The sequence below is a fragment of the Pogona vitticeps genome, chromosome 2 (assembly GCF_051106095.1).
Source record: "Pogona vitticeps strain Pit_001003342236 chromosome 2, PviZW2.1, whole genome shotgun sequence".
Lineage (NCBI taxonomy): Eukaryota > Metazoa > Chordata > Lepidosauria > Squamata > Agamidae > Pogona > Pogona vitticeps.
Window position 1 is genome coordinate 116,788,334 of NC_135784.1, and position 18,483 is coordinate 116,806,816.

Consider the following 18,483-nt stretch of genomic DNA (forward strand, 5'->3'; position numbering starts at 1 on the left):
CTATGAAACAAAGCAGCAGTCATCCCTATATGCTTTGCTTTATTCTTTTAGTGTGCTATTGCTTTACTTTGCACAAAAATATGCTTGCAAATAGAAGAAGCAGTCTGAGATTGTAGTAAAATCTCTCACAGTCATATGAAGAGAGAAGAAAAATGGTATAAACTCCCAACTTTGCTTGCAAGAAAAAAAGACAAAGTGAGGGTTCTCTGTATCTCCCAAATTTTTGATGCCACATACAATGTCACCACTTTTGGCTTCTTTCTTTGGCATCTTTTTATAGTTCAGCAATGGTCATAGCTTGTTGAATGAAGAATCTCAGTAATGTCAGACAACATTTCTGTGGCAGTATTATTTGGGGACTATAATCTGACTGTGTATCACCCAAATCTCAGCATGTTCAGAGTTCCACCGGGTCATTTGTTTATCTGATTATATATGTATTTTATCTAGATCCCACCTCTCCTCTAGCTTATTAAATCAAAATACAACTAAAAATATGGTGGCTGAAACCCTGTCATGCAATTGTGCCAATGGCATAACTTTTACATGTGAATCGCCATAGGTTACTAAATTTCCATACGCCTTATATGTTGCACACCGAGTTGCAACAGATAAGGTCCATGGATATCTCTTAACATATGATAATTCATTTCCAATAGTTATGCCATCAGTGTTACTGCACAACTGGATTTTAGCCAGTAAGTCATATATTAAAATTCAATTAGGTATATAATATTAGAAAGCCACCAGCTCAAGCACTTTGAAACTTCTAAATAATGTTCATCTAGATCCATTAAAAGGAGCCACATGTGGAGTGCTGGTGGAAAGCAAGTGTATAGTACTAACAATATGAGGAGATACAAGGGGGTGCTGATAAGTATTGAGCCTTACCCAGAAAAAAATTGAGCTAGGAAGCTATAAATTGCAGGGTGTATTGACCAATTTGTCTGTCTTCAATGGTGCAAAAATCAACTACCTATGATTTTAACTTAACTTTCATTTTCTGGTCCAAAGTGAACATGGCGGCACCTCCAGAAAAGTTCCACGTGGAAGAGCATAGGACCATAAACAAGTTCCTGTTTCTCCAAGGGAAAGGTGCAAAGCAGATCCATGATGAAATGTCACAAACTATGGGTGACAGTGGCCCTTCATATGTAACAGTTAAATGTTGGGTTGTCAAATTTAAAACTGGCCATTTCGGTGTTGAAAGTGAGAAATTCAGTGGAAGGCCTGTTTCTGTCTCTGTGCCTGCAAATGTGAAAGCCATCCATGACATGATCATGGAGGACTGCCGAATATCAGCCAAAAGTATTGCTATATATCTGAAAATATCACGTGAGAGAGTTGGAAATGAGAAAGCTGGCAGCAAAGTGGATCCCCAAACTTTTGACAACTGAACAAAAGAGGAAACGTGTGGAGTCATCGGTGGCTGTTTTGGAACATTTTGCAAGACATGAGTCAGATTTCCGGGGCAAACTGGTAAGTGGTGACGAGACATGGATCCACTGTTATGATCCTGAGACAAAGGAACAGTCTAAGGAATGGAGGCGCAGTGGTTCCCCCAGGCCAAAGAAGTTCTGAGTGAAAAGGTCGGTGCAGAAGCAAATGGCAATAGTTTTTTGGGATAAGACGGGAGTTCTGCTGGTGGACTACCTCCAACAGGGTTCAACCATCAATGCAAAATATTACTGTGCTTTATTGATGAAGTTGAGGCAAAACATCAAGGAAAAACGTCGAGGAAAGCTCTTCAAAGGTGTCATCCTGTTGCATGACAACGCCTTGTCATACACTGCAGGTGAAACAAAGGCAAAACTGACGTCCTTAGGCTTTCGAGTGATGCCCCATCCACCCTATACTCCTGACCTGGCTCCTTCTGACTATTATCTGTTCCCCAAACTCAAAAAACACCTAAAGGGACAACAATTTGGGAGTGTTCTGGAGGCAACTAATGCTAGAAATGAGTGGTTACACCAGCAGTCGGAAGAATTTTATTTGCAGGGACTTAAGAAGCAGCAGGGCAGATGTCGCAAGTGCATTGACTTCCTGGGGGAATATGTAGAATAGTGTGGCAGTTACAGCTTCCTGGCTCAATTTTTTCTGGGAAAGGCTCAATACTTATCACCACCCCCTTGTACATGTGGAACTGGAACCTAGATAGACTGGGAAGGATGAAAGATCTTAAGCAAAAGGACCAGATTAAAAACAGCACAGAAAATAAATCTAAACATTATAACCTGAGTATAATCAGCAACGTCATGAAAAATCTGAATTTTGGGTGCATCCATAAACTGAGGCTAAATTTTAGTAAAACAAGAAAACAGAGGAAACACAGAGAATTCGGCAATAGCAAACTTGAGAAAGTTTCTTTCTTTTGTTCTGTCACCAGTTAACAAACACAGCACCTTTTAAAACATTACTGTTTGCCCTACAGGCATCAAACTGACAGTGTGTACAAGAGGGATTTAAGTGAGTCTGCACGTTGGATGAAATATAAATTAAAATTATAGTTCTGTCAGTCTTGAATCAGAGATTGTTTTTCCAGCTCTCCCAAAACGCTTAATTTCAAATTAGTCTGTTTATTACTTCAAGAAGGGCCAAATGCATAATTTATCAGTAATAGTGAGTCAACATACCCTTGTAACACTCCACATTTTGGAATAAAACATGTGATGCTAGTACAATTTATTGCATATATAGCCTGATAAATAAACTGTTATCTAGCAGAAAGCAAAAGTTAAGCAGAATAAGCCCACTTTCCTTAACAAAACAAATAGTTTAGAAATCACAAACCTGGGAATATTACTTCCAAAAGATGAAAATGAAAAGTTAAGTGATGATATGCAATACATATTAAATTCACTCATTATTCAGGAGTGTCCCACCCTTGTTTAATATTTTCTTCATTAGAACTATTCTTTTCTGTGGGTGCAACTCATACTGAAATCCTTTAAAGACACATACATAGATTATGATGGAACAAAAACCACTGAGTCTTTGAATTTCTGGCTGAGTCATATTTATATGCTCTTGAAGCATTTATTTAAGTATGGTTTACTGCCTTCTGCTCATGAGCATTAAAACCACAAAGGACTAAAAATCCCTTCTTATTGAAAAGATAAGTCCAAATATTGATTAGCTATGCTGGAAATCTTCTCAGGCATCTATTTTCACCCACTGCCCACCGAAATCCAACTTTTCCCTGATAGCATACCTGGTCTCAAGTGGCACATTGCTATTAAGCACCCAGCTGTCCTGTAATTGAACAGATTCAGGAGTGGTAGCCAGATCATTCGGTGCAGGAGCTGGTGCATGAATCTGATTCCGTCTATTTGTTAGGGAATTCCTGTTGAGGGAGTTGGCCGAGGAGTGATGATGGGACAGAGTATGATTGTGAGGTGGAGGAAGAGGTGGTCTCAGAGTTGACTGGCTGTGATGATTTGAAGGACCTAAAGGAAGGGGAAAAAAAGAAATTATTATTATTTGGGGTATAGTCAGTCCTGCACAATATAGTTCAGACCTATATTCCACTGAAGAAATAAGTATACTCAGGACTGTATTGAGAAGGAAAGCAATAAATTGAAGAACTACACAAATTGAGGGCACAAATAGTGTGATACAGGGCTATTCTTTTTCCATATTATCATCCAATCATTTCCTTAATCCAGATGCATAGTTTATCACAACCATATTACTGCCAAGATTGCTGGTCTGGACTACTTAATAATAGAGATAACCTACAAACAAGATATCCCCACATTCACCTGATAGGGAGGATATCAAAGTTTGAAATTTTGTGTGACTGGGGTAAGGGAATACAAGAATCGTAACCCTAGAAATGTCAAATGTGACCATAAAGTGGAGGTTTGAACAGCAACGCATTGCCAATTAGAGGTTATTTCAGGGCAAACATCTGGTTTTGCCAAAACCGCAAAATACATGTCAAAAAGGCTATGGGCTCTGTAAGGTTAACAGAACACATTGCAAGTGAATGCAGCTTGCTATTTTAGAGAACCCTACAGTAAAAACTATTCATTTCACTTGAGTAGCAGAAGAACAAGAGTTGTTTACATTGTCCTAATCAGTACACTTTTTCTACCCTAGCAAAATCTATGAGAATTTACACTGTTCTGGCAGCTAATGCAATCTCACAGTTTTGCAGATGAAACTTCAATAAACAAATTGAAATGCAAATATCCTATTTCTATAAAAAGGCTAATGTAATGTAGGTTTAATCAGGAGAGGAAATCTATGGATCGAGAGATAACTCTGCTTTGGTAAGCATGGCGCTTAAACTGAATGTGACTATGCAATTGCTTAGGCTGTAATTTAAGATAGTTATATTGTTAAGACTATTCAATTTTGAAGACATATTCCACAGATGTATTAAATCCTTAAGACTTCATTTATTGGAATGTTTCTTTTTCATTATTAAGATTCCAATGCTTGCTACATTTTAGAGAAAACACTATTACATATAATTTTGCTTGCATATTTAATAAAAGGAAGAAAAAGAGTAATTGGTGTGCTTCTGGAGCAAAATATTTAAAGGATATTCAGAGGGAGAAAATTATTTGGGCATAATAAATCATCTGGATCACATTGCATACAAAAAATGGGCACAGAGATTGTTAGCTATGACAGACTTGACAGGCTGAATGGCTATAAATTATATAGTGCTCTGAGGGCTTAGTTCATGCATTGTCTAATGGCTTAATCACATGGAGGCCACTTCCATGCTATTTTGGCAACAGTTGAAACAGCCTATTACAAGAGCTGGCCAAACAACGTGCTCAACTCTGTCGAGAAGGTCACTAGTTTTGGTATGAACATGCTGAAGGAGCCTATGACTGGACTAACAGTCTGGTTGTCAGATGTCTGATGGCTTGGAAACATGCTGTGATAAGAAGTTACGTAATTTAGCAATGTTGTTGAAACTGAGCAAGTTTCTGTAGGTTCAGTGACTACATGGAAGATACTAAGGAAGTCAACATCCGGTGCCATTAGCTGCACGACAGAGGAAAGGTAGGATGCAAATGTACTAATTTAATCAAATGAACAACAGCAGCAACAAAAACTATTTTGCAAGTATCCCAGCCAGAACAGACTGCAACATTTTAAACTGCATGATCACTTGAACTTTTAAAAAAACACGCTACAGGCATTTTTTTTAAAAAAAAATAAAGATGGATGATCAGATAATTTGCTATATTTCAAAATACTATATTATTTAAGTCTTAAAAACAAATGGAAGACAAATGTAGTAGGCAAGTGAAATATTAATTGCACGTTAAATCACTATACTAATTTGTAATTTCTAGAGAACAATAATTAGAAAAAGTAACATTAGCAAAACCATAATTATACTGATGTATGTTTGTTTTGAGAAACTTAAAATATGCTTTGTACTTAATGGATCTAATAATGAAATAAAACATCAATGGGAAAAGTGTTCACAGATTGATTTATCCTCCCATGGAACAAATGAGCATGACAGTGTATTCCAATTAACAGTATGTTAATTTAAGACATAGTTTTAAACTGTGAACATATAACTGAGCTTTTAGTGGTCTGTTCAAAAATGCTGAATAGCAGATGTGTGGTTCGGAGACAGCAGAAAACAAACACTGAATTTCAGTACTAGCTTAGAGGCAGATAAATGTATGCATAATGAGGCAGGTGCAAGCCCTACCCACTTCACCTAGCAAGCTGCACAGTCCATCGAAAAGGCTACTCCAAAGGTGAAAGGAGAAGCCATTTCCCACTGAGGAGGGCAGAGGCAAAATCCCCGAAAACTGGGTTTCCTTTAGCATAGGCACTCTGTATTAGATAAGACATTCAGGAGGTGGAAGATCAGGAAAATCAGCTTCTGGAGCCAAAGAATTCTGTCCGCCAATGTGTTAATAAAGACGAGTGAAAGGAGATGGAGGCACAAACCTTTTTCACAATTTTACACGAGTAAAAGGAATTCAAAAGGATTACAATATAATGATTTCCTTTCATGGTTTTATTATGCTCTTATGTGTCCCCTATTCAAAGGGAATAATATATGGAAAGGTTTGGATTTTCAGGTTAATTTCATAGTGTTCATTTTCCTATGCCTTTTTTGTGGGCATACTGATTGTAACATTAGTAACAAAACAGTTACTAAAAATAACAATAATTATAGGGGAAACTGTTTTAGCTTGAATTTTGTATTTTTCTTTTAACTCTGGGATCCATTTTGGGACCACTTTTGACCAAAAGGCAGCACAGAAATAAATTATTAAACACAAATGAAATGTAACATCAATTAGGTGAAAGCAATTAACATGGGCAATTTTTGTTATGTAAATAGCAATCGCAAGGAAACCTGAGCAGCTAGGGGCTATGGATACTGTGTGTTGAGGGAGAGTTTAACATTTTGTTAATTCTTTGAATATATATTGAAGCTAATATTTGGATCTCAAGGCAAATCACCACTACTATTAATGGTAGCTTCTCTTAAAATCTAAATAAAAACAGGTGAAGCATTTTTTTTAAAAATAAGGACAATGTCAGGAAAAGGGCAGGAAGGAGAAAGGGAGGCAAAAGAAAATAAACATTCTCTGCCCAGCCCTACACTCCTGAAGTAGCTCAGGCTTCCCTGTAGCTACTGTTTCCATAATAAAAACACGCATATTAATCATACATTAATTGCACTGATGCAATTAACGTCTTGTCTAGTTTGGCTCTGACACCATCACTTTGTTCAAACAGCAGTCATATTCAACCACTCATGAGAAGGAGAAGGAGTAGAATATAAAAGCAAGAAAGGACCCTAAGCATGTAGAGGAGGGTGAGAGGGTCTGCTCCTGTTTTGATTTTCTGCTGTTTTGCTCAATATGAGAAGCAAACTAGTAATGGCAAGGCTAGCGAAACCATCAGCAAAATGTCCTACATATGTATTGTACAATGAAACACACACACACACACACACACACACACACACACACACACACACACACACACACACACACACACACACACACACACACACACACACACACACATGTTTCCTAAACCACATCTTGATATCAGTGGCAAAACAGATGAAGGAGAGAAAGACAGACAGATAAATTGGTCTTTATAGTGGGCCTAATTATATCAGCAAGGCAGAAAGTTGTCTTAGTCCAGAGACATACTTCAAGACGGCAGAAATAATGAAAAGCTTATTGTTCCTTAAGGGTATTTATTACATGTTCACCAAGAATAACCTGTCTCAATCAATGGAGGAACAAAAACACTAACTGAAAAAAAAAGGTTAGGATTTTTTAATGGCAGGTGGAAACCTGTTGAAGAAGCACACATACATTTGTTTTTCTGTATGTAGCTTTTGGATCAAAACAGACCACGGTGAGTTGGGACAAATGTTATTATCAGTACTTTACTACAGCTACAGTGTATTTCTAACACAAAGCGAGTATAGTCCCTGAGTGCCTTCTTAGTATGGGGCAGATTTGCTACATGGACAAGTGAAACTTGCCTACCTATTACAAATCTGCAACCCTGTGCACCATGAACTACTATTGGGGGAAACAAGATAACCTGGAAATACGTCTCGAACTTTGGAGAGAGAATTCCAAGAATATTCAACCAGAATAAAACTTGTTGAGTCTCTTTCTTTTTATAAATGGCCATTTATGCATTGCTTCATTTTCATAATTGAATAAGAAAATGTGCTCTTTTACATTGAAAGGGTGTATAACAAGAAATGTATTTTGCATACAGAAACACTAGATACACAGGAAGCAAATAAACTAGAAGAGTGTATGTGTTATTTATTAACTGCTCTGCAAAAAGCAAATTCATCCTGTACAAGCCTGAATTTCTAACCTCTATTCATAAAATGTCGCTGTCCTGAATATAGAAGTCTATAGCCACTGATGATTTCATGTTCCACAGCTAATGAGGCAGATCCACTGCTGAGATTTTGTCTTTACCTATAATTACCATCTTCCTTTGCTCTCTATACTGTTAGCTACCCAGTCATGTCACTTTCTTCCATAACACCTACTGAAACACCACAGCATATCTCTTTCTTAGTCCCTTTGTGGAAAAACTCTGGTTCATTCTCTAACCAATTATTGTCTTGACTACTGAAACCATCATCTCTCTGGACTCCTATGGGCACATTTTAGCTAGTCACAAAACTTAAGTACTCTTCTGTCAAAATAATTTTATATGATGGTCTAGAGCAGGGGTGTCCAACCTTTCACCTTCCCTGGGCCAAATTAGAAGATGAAAATTTAGTTTGGGCCGCACATAAATTTGGTTTGGGCTGCATGGGGGGGCAGCCCTAGCTGTCCTCCACAGCTCCCCTCCAAGCACACTTACCGGCAGCTGCGATCTCAGACAGCAGAGGCTGCCAGCTTTAACTCTGGCAGCTTTATGTGGCCGGGAGGGGGTCCACCTGTTGACGGGGATGGTGCAATGCAGTCACGCAGCCCCCTGTCCCCTCCCCTCCCCTCCCCTCCCTCTCTCCCCCTCTACTATTGTGACCTGCCCCGGCCACATTCCAGCCGCAAGTGCCGGCAGTGTAACTTGAAACTTTGGAATTTCTTTAAAAATAAAAAATTGCACTGGGCCGCATTACAAGCTGACCTGGGCTGCATGCGGCCTTCGGGCCGTGGGTTGTACAAGCCTGGTCTAGAGACATTATGCTCATTTTAAACCTCTATATTGCTTTCTTGTCTGTTCCCAAACCCAGCACAAATTCCTCAACTTTAAATTCAAATGCCTTTATAGCACTGTCTCCTGATTTTTCTGCTCTCACATATCCCTGCTCATGGGCTGCTTCTCCAGCCACACTATTATCAGCCATTAGAATGTATCCTGATTCTAATGGTGTCCCTTTATGCCTGGAACCTGCATGTCGTTGACCCAATTTTTGGTTAAATCTTTTCATGCCCATCCCCCATGAAATTAATGATTAATTCCAAGAATCAACCTGAACTCTTTGCTCCACCAATTCATTTTTATGTATTTAGCATAAGCCCAAGGGAATATACAAAACCAAATTTCTATTCTTTCTAGAGCAAAATAGTATGTCCTTTTCAGGTATGAAAATAATATAAAGAAACACAATATGTTTGAATGCAATTATAGCCAAATTCAGTTTAGTCCTGAGAAGCCCTGATTATCATTCCCTGCCCCCAATTTTGATAAGAAAAAAATGTTTTGTGGAATTTGTAAAAGCAACAATTGTTCATTAAAACTATTCCTCTCAGTATGCCATAGTATCCTCCTGACCCATTTCTTGGGAATGGGACTTGGGGACACTGTTTTATGGTGGCTTTCTTTGAGGAAAGAACTCAGAAGGTGGTGCTGGGGGACTCTTGTTCCACACCCTGAGGTCCCTCAGGTTTCTGTTTTGTCTCCTATATTATTTCATATCTGTATGAAACCGCTAGGAGAGATTGTCCAGAGTTTGAAGTTCTGTGTCAGTGAAGTTCAGTACAGTATGCCAATGACACTCAACTTTACCTCTCCTTGCCACCTAAATGCAAGGAAACTGTTTCGGCTCTAGATCAGTGTTTGGTATCAATATTGGACTGGATGAGAGTGAATAAATTGAAACTGACTCCAGACAAAGCAGAGGTGGTTCTCGTCAGCTGAAAGGCAGATCAAGGAATAGGGATTCTGCCTGTACCAGATGGAGTTGCATTCCATCTAAAAAGCCAGGTGCACAGCTTGGGGATGCTCCTGGACTCATCCCTAAGCCTGGATGCCCAAGTGGTCAGGAGTACATTTGTCCAGTTAAAACTAGTGTGCCCGTTTCTGGAAAGATCTGATCTAGCCACTGTGATACATGCCCTAGTTACTTCCCGGCTGGATTACTGTAATGTGCTCTATGTGGAGCTGCCTTTGGAAAGTGTCATGAAACTTCAGTGGGTCCAAAATGCAGGAGCCAGACTGTTGACTGAGGCTGGTTACAGAGATCACATAACCACCCTGTTACAACAGCTCCACTGACTGTCAATCAATTTCGAGGCACAAAAGAAGTTGCTGGTTTTAACTTATAAAGCTCTAAATAGCCTGGGTCCAAGCTCCCATTATGAGCTAGCTTAGGTGTTAAGATCACCAGGAGAGGCCTTTCTCTTTGTCCTGCCACCCCCACACATGTGCATCTGATGGGGACATAGGAGAGAGCCTTCTCTGTTGATCCTCCCAGGCTTTGGAACTCCCTCCCACAGGAGGCCAGACTGGCCCCATCTATGCTGATCACAAGAATTCAATCAATTAGTCTAACACAGTCATTCTCAGCCTTTCTTTTGGCCATAGCCATAAACGCAATATGAAAGAAATATAGGCTGAATCAGGTCTGTATAAGTTGCAAAATGAATTTTACAAGGTGGGTATGTGAAGAATTATTTCCAGTCTGTGGCCCCCTTCAAATGTGCCTACAACAACAAGTTGAAGCTTGAGTTGTAAATGTATTTTTGTGGGTGAAAAACTGCAAATGTATGTATTCCATATAACTTCAGAAAATCTACCCAGTGGGTAGCTCGGTGGTTTAGATATCTGGCTGTGGAGCTAGAAGTTGGGAGTTCAATTCCCCACAGTTCCTCCTTGGAGAAGAGCCAATATATCTTGTCCTGCACAACATGCACAGTCTCAAGACACCCGCAGGAGAAGAAAATGGCAAATCACTTCCGTGTAGAAAAACCTAGAAGGGGTCACCATTAGTCGGAATTAACTTGTTGGCACACAATATTTATTATTCAGAAAATTTACAAAATATGTTGCAATAATTTCCTATACTGTCTGTTTAAATGTATTAGATGTGAAAGTATTTCACACGGAATGAGGACAGCTCATATTTCCAAAATAAACTCAACATTCTATTAAATAAACACCTGTTTTAGCCATGCATCCACACAGAATTGTATGCATGCACTTTGGATACATGATTTATTTATAGTGCAAATGTCTGCTCATATAATCAGATTCACACTGCTTATCTGTTTTCATTTGTAAGTATTAGATATCAGTATAAGATAACTGCTGTGGCAGTTCGGCCCAGTTGAGAGTCGCATCCACACAGGTGTTCCACAGGTGCCATGCGCTTCTCTCCCCTGGATGATCAACCACTCACCATCAGGAGTGGTTCCCTCCTCTGCCTCCTTGAGCAATCACCTAGTCACCAGCAGCAGCACAGGCTTCCCTGCCTTGCCTCCTCAGGTGATCGCTCACTCAGATGAGGAAAGACAGGGAAGCCTGTGCTGCTGATGGTACATGGGTGATCACCCAAGGAGTCAGGGAACAGAAGCAGGCTTCTGGCCAGTGAATGGATGATCACCTGAGTGAGCGCCACACTGAATCTGGCTGAACCATCAAAAGCATGGTTCATGCCCATCTCTATTAAGTATGATTGGTATTTTCAATCAGGTTTTCATCCCTCTGATAAAACATAGTATTATTTTTAAAATATAATTAGTGCAATTATTATTTTTTAAGTATAATTAGTGCAATGCAATGTGCACCAGAGTTCACATTGAACTCTGGTGAGACGTTCCATTAAAAAAAGAGAGAGAGAGAGGATCCACAGTTTACTAGTTTATCTACTCATTGGTCATTAGCATTTATGTAGTATTGGCACAACATATCATTATTTATGTAGTACTGTATAGGCATAACATTATCATTATGCACCATAGCTGTTGCATTTCAATGTACAGTATGTACATTTTGCTCAATTGCTGCATTACGTTTGTATTTCAGAACTAGAAACAGAGCTGAAGGAAATAAGACAATGCCTGTTACAATATTCCAGAGGTTTGTAGAGATTTCAGAGAAGAATTTGTAATTTTATCCTTTTCACAGAGGAGGCATCTAAGATAAGCTAATGGTAAAAACAGTAACATCATCTGTAACTTTCTTGATCTTCGAACTTCAAGGAGAAATCACTCTTCATATAATCAAGGATGAGCAGCTTCAAGGACTAGAACACATAGCTTACAATATAAGATGCTCTGTGGGTTCTTCCTATTGTCCCAGCAGTTGGAAACCTAAAGATGATAAATAACTTGATGGGATACCAATAACATTCTGTTCTGGCAAGGTGAACTAAAAGAATGTGTTAGTTGCCATTGTGATAACATTGTCTCTATTTTTTTTTCTTAAAAGCTAGCAGGTTCTGCAAGATTGATTGTTATAGAGGACAACAAAGCTGCAGGAATTTATTGTGTTGGCATTTTTTTATATGAATGAATACAAATATTACCTTGAGTGGGGTATCATTTATGTGAAGCAAAGATCTTAACACTTGGAGTCACATGGAGACACAAACTGAGAAGGAAGGAGTACATAAGCCTCCCATCTGTGTCTTGGCCATAATTAAGAAATCAGCAGAACTATATCTGCACTATGTCTGTGATATTACTGTCATGTCAAAAGCTGAGACTGTACAGACCTGAAAATGTATCATTAAGCCCAAGTACAGAAGAAAACCCCAAAATGCGGCTGCTAGAAATGTATCTGAAGTTTCCAATACTTGTTTAAAGGGCTCAGTGTTTAAACTTGATTTTGTAATGCTTCACATTTATTTAAATGCTACATGCAGGTGTAACAGACCTGCATATCAAACTTATATTAGAAAAATAACAGAGTAGGAATGCCACAAGCATTTCAACAGAGTTAAGGATTTTGTTTCCATCCTGCAAATGATGTTACTACCTATCCTTTCCCCCTACTCTGGTAATGTATTTTGGGACAGATGATGATAGATGTTTCTTTGGTCCTAACATAATATTGGTTCCTGCCAGGAATGGGATTTGACTTGGACTACAAAAAAATCTCTAGCGGAAAACAAATTCTACTTGCACCATTCCTGCCAGGGAAATGGCACCTCAAAACAATCTCAGTTCTGCCCTGAAGGAAAGAGTTGCTCTGCTCATGGTCTCCTTGCCTTCTCCAAGTAGGTTTCCAAGCCCTTAAGGCTCTTGAAAGGACCAAAGGAAAAGGAGGTCAGGGAAATGTTTTGATCTTGCAAGCTTGGGATTTGGGCTAAACTCCATGTGACTTAAGCATACATTCAAAAAAAAAATATTTTTGCTTTGCAGGTTTATTGTAGCAGTGGGAACAGGTACTGAGTCAAGTTATGATGCTATCTATGGTCTCCTAAATCTACACTAGGGAGTGCAGCTTCTTTACATGATCTTATTATTCTAGTTTGGACAACAAACAGTAAGCTCATAAGGGTCATCTGTTCACGTCTAAAAGACTGTAAACTACTTTCAGTTAGCTTTGATCCAACACAATAAACTGCTTTATAATAAATCAAAATCTGCCATCCATCCTTACTTTTGCCATCTGTTTTGTCACAACTAAACTTTGGTGAGACATTCCATTTTTTTAAAGAGGATCCACAGTTTACTAGCCTATCTACTCATGGATCATTAGCATTTATGTAGTATAAGCTATCTTCAGCCTAAGCTTCCTCCCACAGTCTCCACCTACTTAGGTTGTTCGCCAAGTGTTTGCCTTCAAGATATAACAATTCCCTTAAAGATATACTATCACATTTCCAAAGAGTAAACAGTAAATTATGTAGAGCACATTGAAGTGCTCTACTCTCAACATTAGGAAGTTGTGATTGATAGAAATGCAGCTTCTTAATGAATAAAGCTGAAGAAAAAACTTCAGTTACCCCAAGTCTTTGTTTTGAAGCAAATAAATGCTCTCCCAAAACTGAAGGGGCAAAAGGAACCTGCATAGATCAATGCCATAAAATATAGCCATGTTAGAGACTGTCACCACTTACTTTCATATTCTTAGAAGGAAAACAAAGGCTTTCCTACCCCAATAAGGTATATAATTCTGATCTACAAGCCAAAATTGCAAAATAGGAGTAAAAGGTTAGTTCTGTAGAGTTTATTTGAAATATATAGGGACTTAAAAAAAAGTCTAAGTATTTACAGTGCACCCTGACTAACATTTCTCCTGTGATGCTTGCAAATGGACCCTGGGAACTACGGTCAATTCTCTTATTTCACATGCTGTCCTAGTTATGTTGGTAATACTTTGTGCCTTTTCACTTGCCCACAGATCTCAGCTAAAGCCAAACACCATCTCTACTCTATTGTCACTCTTAATTTCCTGCACCATTTTATGCAAGAATACTGACCTCCCACTTTCCAGTATTATCAAATCACTTTGCAAGCTGAGATACTCTGGTACGTGCATTATAGACTTTTGCTAAAACCGTACTACACAGGGATTTCAAAGATAGCCTAGTTAATCTCTCACCTCAAAGCTTCACTTAAAATCCTGCTGAAATCAGGAAAAACATCTGTGAGCACAGTCAAATTGCAGAGCAATCTCTTTTCTGTATCAAAGTTCCATACCAACAGAGCTTCTGAAATGCCACATTGGCAGCAGCTTACTCATACTTACTGACAGACTGTGATGTGAGCTTTAACACCCTTCATTAAATAGCAGAAACTACAATGACCAGAACACTGCTCCATTCCTAAAAATAGTCCAAGACCTAGAGTTAAAATATTGGAAAAATGAGGCAAGCATATGTTAAACAGTACACCAAACTCTTGTCTTCTTCCCTATCTACTCATCGCTTTGTTATGTCAAAAAATATAATCAGACTGTACTGATTTGACTTCTTAAAAAAATTAAGTAAATTCCAATTCGTTCCTGTATCTCCAAGAGTGAGTAAAATAGAATACTTCGTTCACAATTGCTGTGTGCCAACAACATTGATGCTGCCAGTAAAAAGACAGTGTAAATTTTCTCAGCACTGTGGTAATTTAAGCAATTCCAGACACCAAACAGAACTTTTAAAAACTCATAATGTTTGATCCCTGAAGTGGATGCACTTCAAAATGATAAAAAAAGAGAGTAATATCCTTCCTTTAACAACCTAAGAATGTTCTCCTACAAAAACCCGTTTTGGCTAAAGTTCCAGTCTGTTGACATTTTTCAGACAAAAGATCATTAGCTGAGCACAGCTTGAAAATCTGATTGCTCTCTAGATGGTTCATGAGGGAGCTTGAAAATTGTCACCGTGATGTAAGAATAATTGTGTTAGAAGGTGGTATCTTTCCTTTTCATTCTGAAAATGAGTGGTGGTGCCAAGTACATGCCATCCAAGATGAAAAATTCTGGAATCAGGGGCACCACACCGTTTCCCCACACAACAGTGTTTTAACGAGATTTCAGTTCAATTTGTAATTAGACTTTCATGCATAACTGTACAAAGCATGGAATGTAAATATGAGTCCAAACTCCTTTAATGTCCTATTAGGGATGCTTATCTTTTGGATTTATTTCCCAGTGCTCCAATTCTGAGGCCCAAATGAGACATGATATTAGCTGCATGAATACAATTAATGTATGCATTTATTGTATTAAATGAGTAGGGATGCCTTGAGAAGGAACCCTCAGTTGCTTGGAGGAAGGGGCGAGCAGGAATGATGGCTTGAACCATGGCAAGGAAAAAGGATTAAATTTCCCACTTAATGATGATCTCAACTATGAAACTGAAGATGTTATCTATAGTAAGAAACTTTAATGTCTATGTTTCTTTTTCCCAGGGGCTCTCAAACACTTGTTTCTTAAGGCTGGTGGTTCTCAGTTATTTCTTGCTTAGGGCCAAGTGACATGCTAAGTAGTATGCACCTAAGACCTGTTTCTTTTAAAGCATGCACAGACTTGATCCAAATCAGGAGTACCAAACGTGGGTTGAAGAGGCTTAATCTTCCTACCTATAACCATGATTTCCTCAAATATCTCCAGGATAGCTTGAAAAATTGTGGAAATTGCTTTGCTATCTTTTTAAAATTATTGTTTCTGATGGGGACCAGGTGTTCTAGATTAAGGCTGCAAATTCTTGGCAAATTAGGAGATACACTTAGCTAAACTGGCTGGGTGATGGCAATAGCTCAGGGAACAGGTAAAAGCATGGGCTGAGTTCAAAACCATAGTTCACTACCCTACTGTGTCCAAACTGGTAGGAGCCACCAGTGAGGTCTCTCTAGCTAAGGTGTGTTGTCCTGGCCTTCACCCTGTAAGGAAGACTCAGTCAGTGATGCATGATGCAAGGGGGGAAAGCCAGGTGTTATGAAAGAAAAAATAAGATTCAATGGCACACTATGTATTTAACCCTTAGCTTCTTTTCCTTAGGTGTAGAGGTCAACAGAAAGAAACCAGGATTTCATAAAGGAAAGCTGAAGAATGTTCCTGGCAAATGTCAAAAACCAGAAGTGGAATAACAGCTCAAAGGGTTCAGAAGAAGCTGCAATGCATTGAGTTGATGGCTTATTAGTATTTTATTATTTCAATTGTTTGTTATGTTAAATTGTACTTGGTGGTATTTATATTAAACTGCCCTGAATGGCCTTGGCCAGATGGGTGGTATGTATGTATGTATGTATGTATGTATGTATGTATGTATGTATGTATGTATGTATGTATGTATGTATGTATGTATGTATGTATGTATGTATGTATGTATGTATGTATGTATGTATGTATGTATGATAAACAAACAAACAAACAAACCATTCAGCGAATGAAAAGGAAATGAAGGCAAAGCAGGAGCCTCACATATTTATTCCTGCTAGCCATTGTGTGGGAGTTCTGCTAAAAGGTTTCCACTCCTGCTACACAAGTTTCTGACACATAGTGCGCATGCTCTGGACTAACCTACCGTATATGTGTGATGCGCACAGACCATGATGAAGTACAGCCAGTTCTTTGAGTCTCAAACAGTACTCTTGTGAGTGGATATGGGCAGAAGCCACTAATTGGATCCCAGCAGACTGAAAAACATCTGTTTGACATCTTTTGTCTTCACTGAGATTGCAGTCTCTCTCTCTCTCTCTCTCTCTCTCTCTCTCTCTCACACACACACACACACACACACACACACACACAGAGAGAGAGAGAGAGAGAGCGAGAGAGAGAGAGCGCTACAGACACACACAGTGGCCAATACATATGCCAGAATGTTTGGACTTTTTGTTTCTTCCACTATCTCCCAATTTTTGTTCCATCTAATGAACAGTACTGGAAAAAAACTTTTTAAATAGCCACTTAGACACTATGGAATATTTGGATAATCAACATTACCTAAGTTGTATGGATAACTCAGTAGTTTAGGAATCTTACTTGTGGAGCCCGAGGTTGATCATTTGATTCCCTACTGTGCCTCCTGTGAAGCAGAGCTGGCTTGTGTGGCCTTGGGCAAGCTGCACAGCCCCAGGGTGTAACCAGAAGAAACTAATGGTAAACCATTTCTGAGTATTGTCTACTTGGAAAACCTTGAAAACGATTGTTATAAGCCAGTTGAGTTGACAGCACACAATGATCATTAATATTACCTAACTCTGACATTTATTCTTAATCAGCTTTGGTTCTGGGCGGACTGTACCATCAAGCAAGATTTTGCTGATAAATGCCAGTGCTATCTCTTACTATATTTCTAGAGGAGAGCAGATGTCAGAATGCTACCTTTGTAAGGACCCTTTTGCATATGTGAATTTAGTCCTGCATTGGGAATAGTTCTGCAGGTTCCCAGATGTGACTATAACCTTTTCTACTCACCCAAAAATAAGAAAGGGGGGGGCAATCATCAGCTCTCCATATGTGCTGTGATGCCATATTTCTGGAAAGGAACAGGAATAATCTCAACTTCTTATTTTTCCAGAAAAGTCTGATTATGCATTCTCTTTTTTATAGTTTCAAGTATTACAGAGAACCCAGGGATTTTACAGAAGCACAAACAGAAGACAGAAACCAGTCTACCTGCACCAGAGTCTAGCTGATTGTACTGCAGTGTATTACCTTCTCGGCAACATATATTTTTTTTAAATAAAGATTTTTATCTGAGAGAGTTACACTAACAGTTCTTTGAACACAAGAAAGGGTGATGATATGTAGCTCTGATTTTATACTTTGCTTTCTTAGGATCAAATGGTGGGAGACAAACTCTGATGTATAACAGTCATTAATGCTCAGAATGATAAAAAAAAGGTTTCAAAAATGGCAACAACCCTAGAATGAAAGATTCTGGGACAATTCAACTTCAAAGTCCACTGAAAGCTAAAAACTGCTTACAAACTGGGTAAAGCTTTTCTCAAATCTCTCAAGAGAACAAATATTTCTTAAGATTACATAAGGAACATCACATTTATATTGCGCCATGAAATCACATACGAAATTGATACAGCATGATGCATATGCCATGTTACTTTAGGCTCCCCTCCCCAAATTCTTTTATTGTAAAAGACCAAGAGACACAGAGATTGTTCTATGGGGGACAAAGCTTACCAAAAATCATTTGCTACTTTTCTTGAAGAGGTCCTTAAATACAGCTGAGTGTGGCATTGTTGTTTATAATCAAGAACAGCTCTTTGCAATACAACTACAACTGTACTCCAAGCCAAGTTGTGATTTTGTGAATTAATTAATACTGTATATATCAATCACTTGATATATATCAGTCATATA

At 38.6% G+C, this 18,483-nt stretch overlaps 1 protein-coding gene across 11 annotated transcripts in view; it reads right to left on the minus strand.

Annotated features, from left to right (window-relative positions):
• The window catches only part of TENM2 (teneurin transmembrane protein 2), a 1,058,578-nt gene that overhangs the window by 257,747 nt on the left and 782,348 nt on the right, over positions 1–18,483 (minus strand). For all 11 annotated transcript variants that reach the window (XM_078385828.1, XM_078385826.1, XM_078385824.1 and 8 more), the window contains one exon: positions 3,212–3,446. In XM_078385828.1, the coding sequence (XP_078241954.1) occupies positions 3,212–3,446 (235 nt within the window). The remainder of the gene's footprint in view (positions 1–3,211; positions 3,447–18,483) is intronic.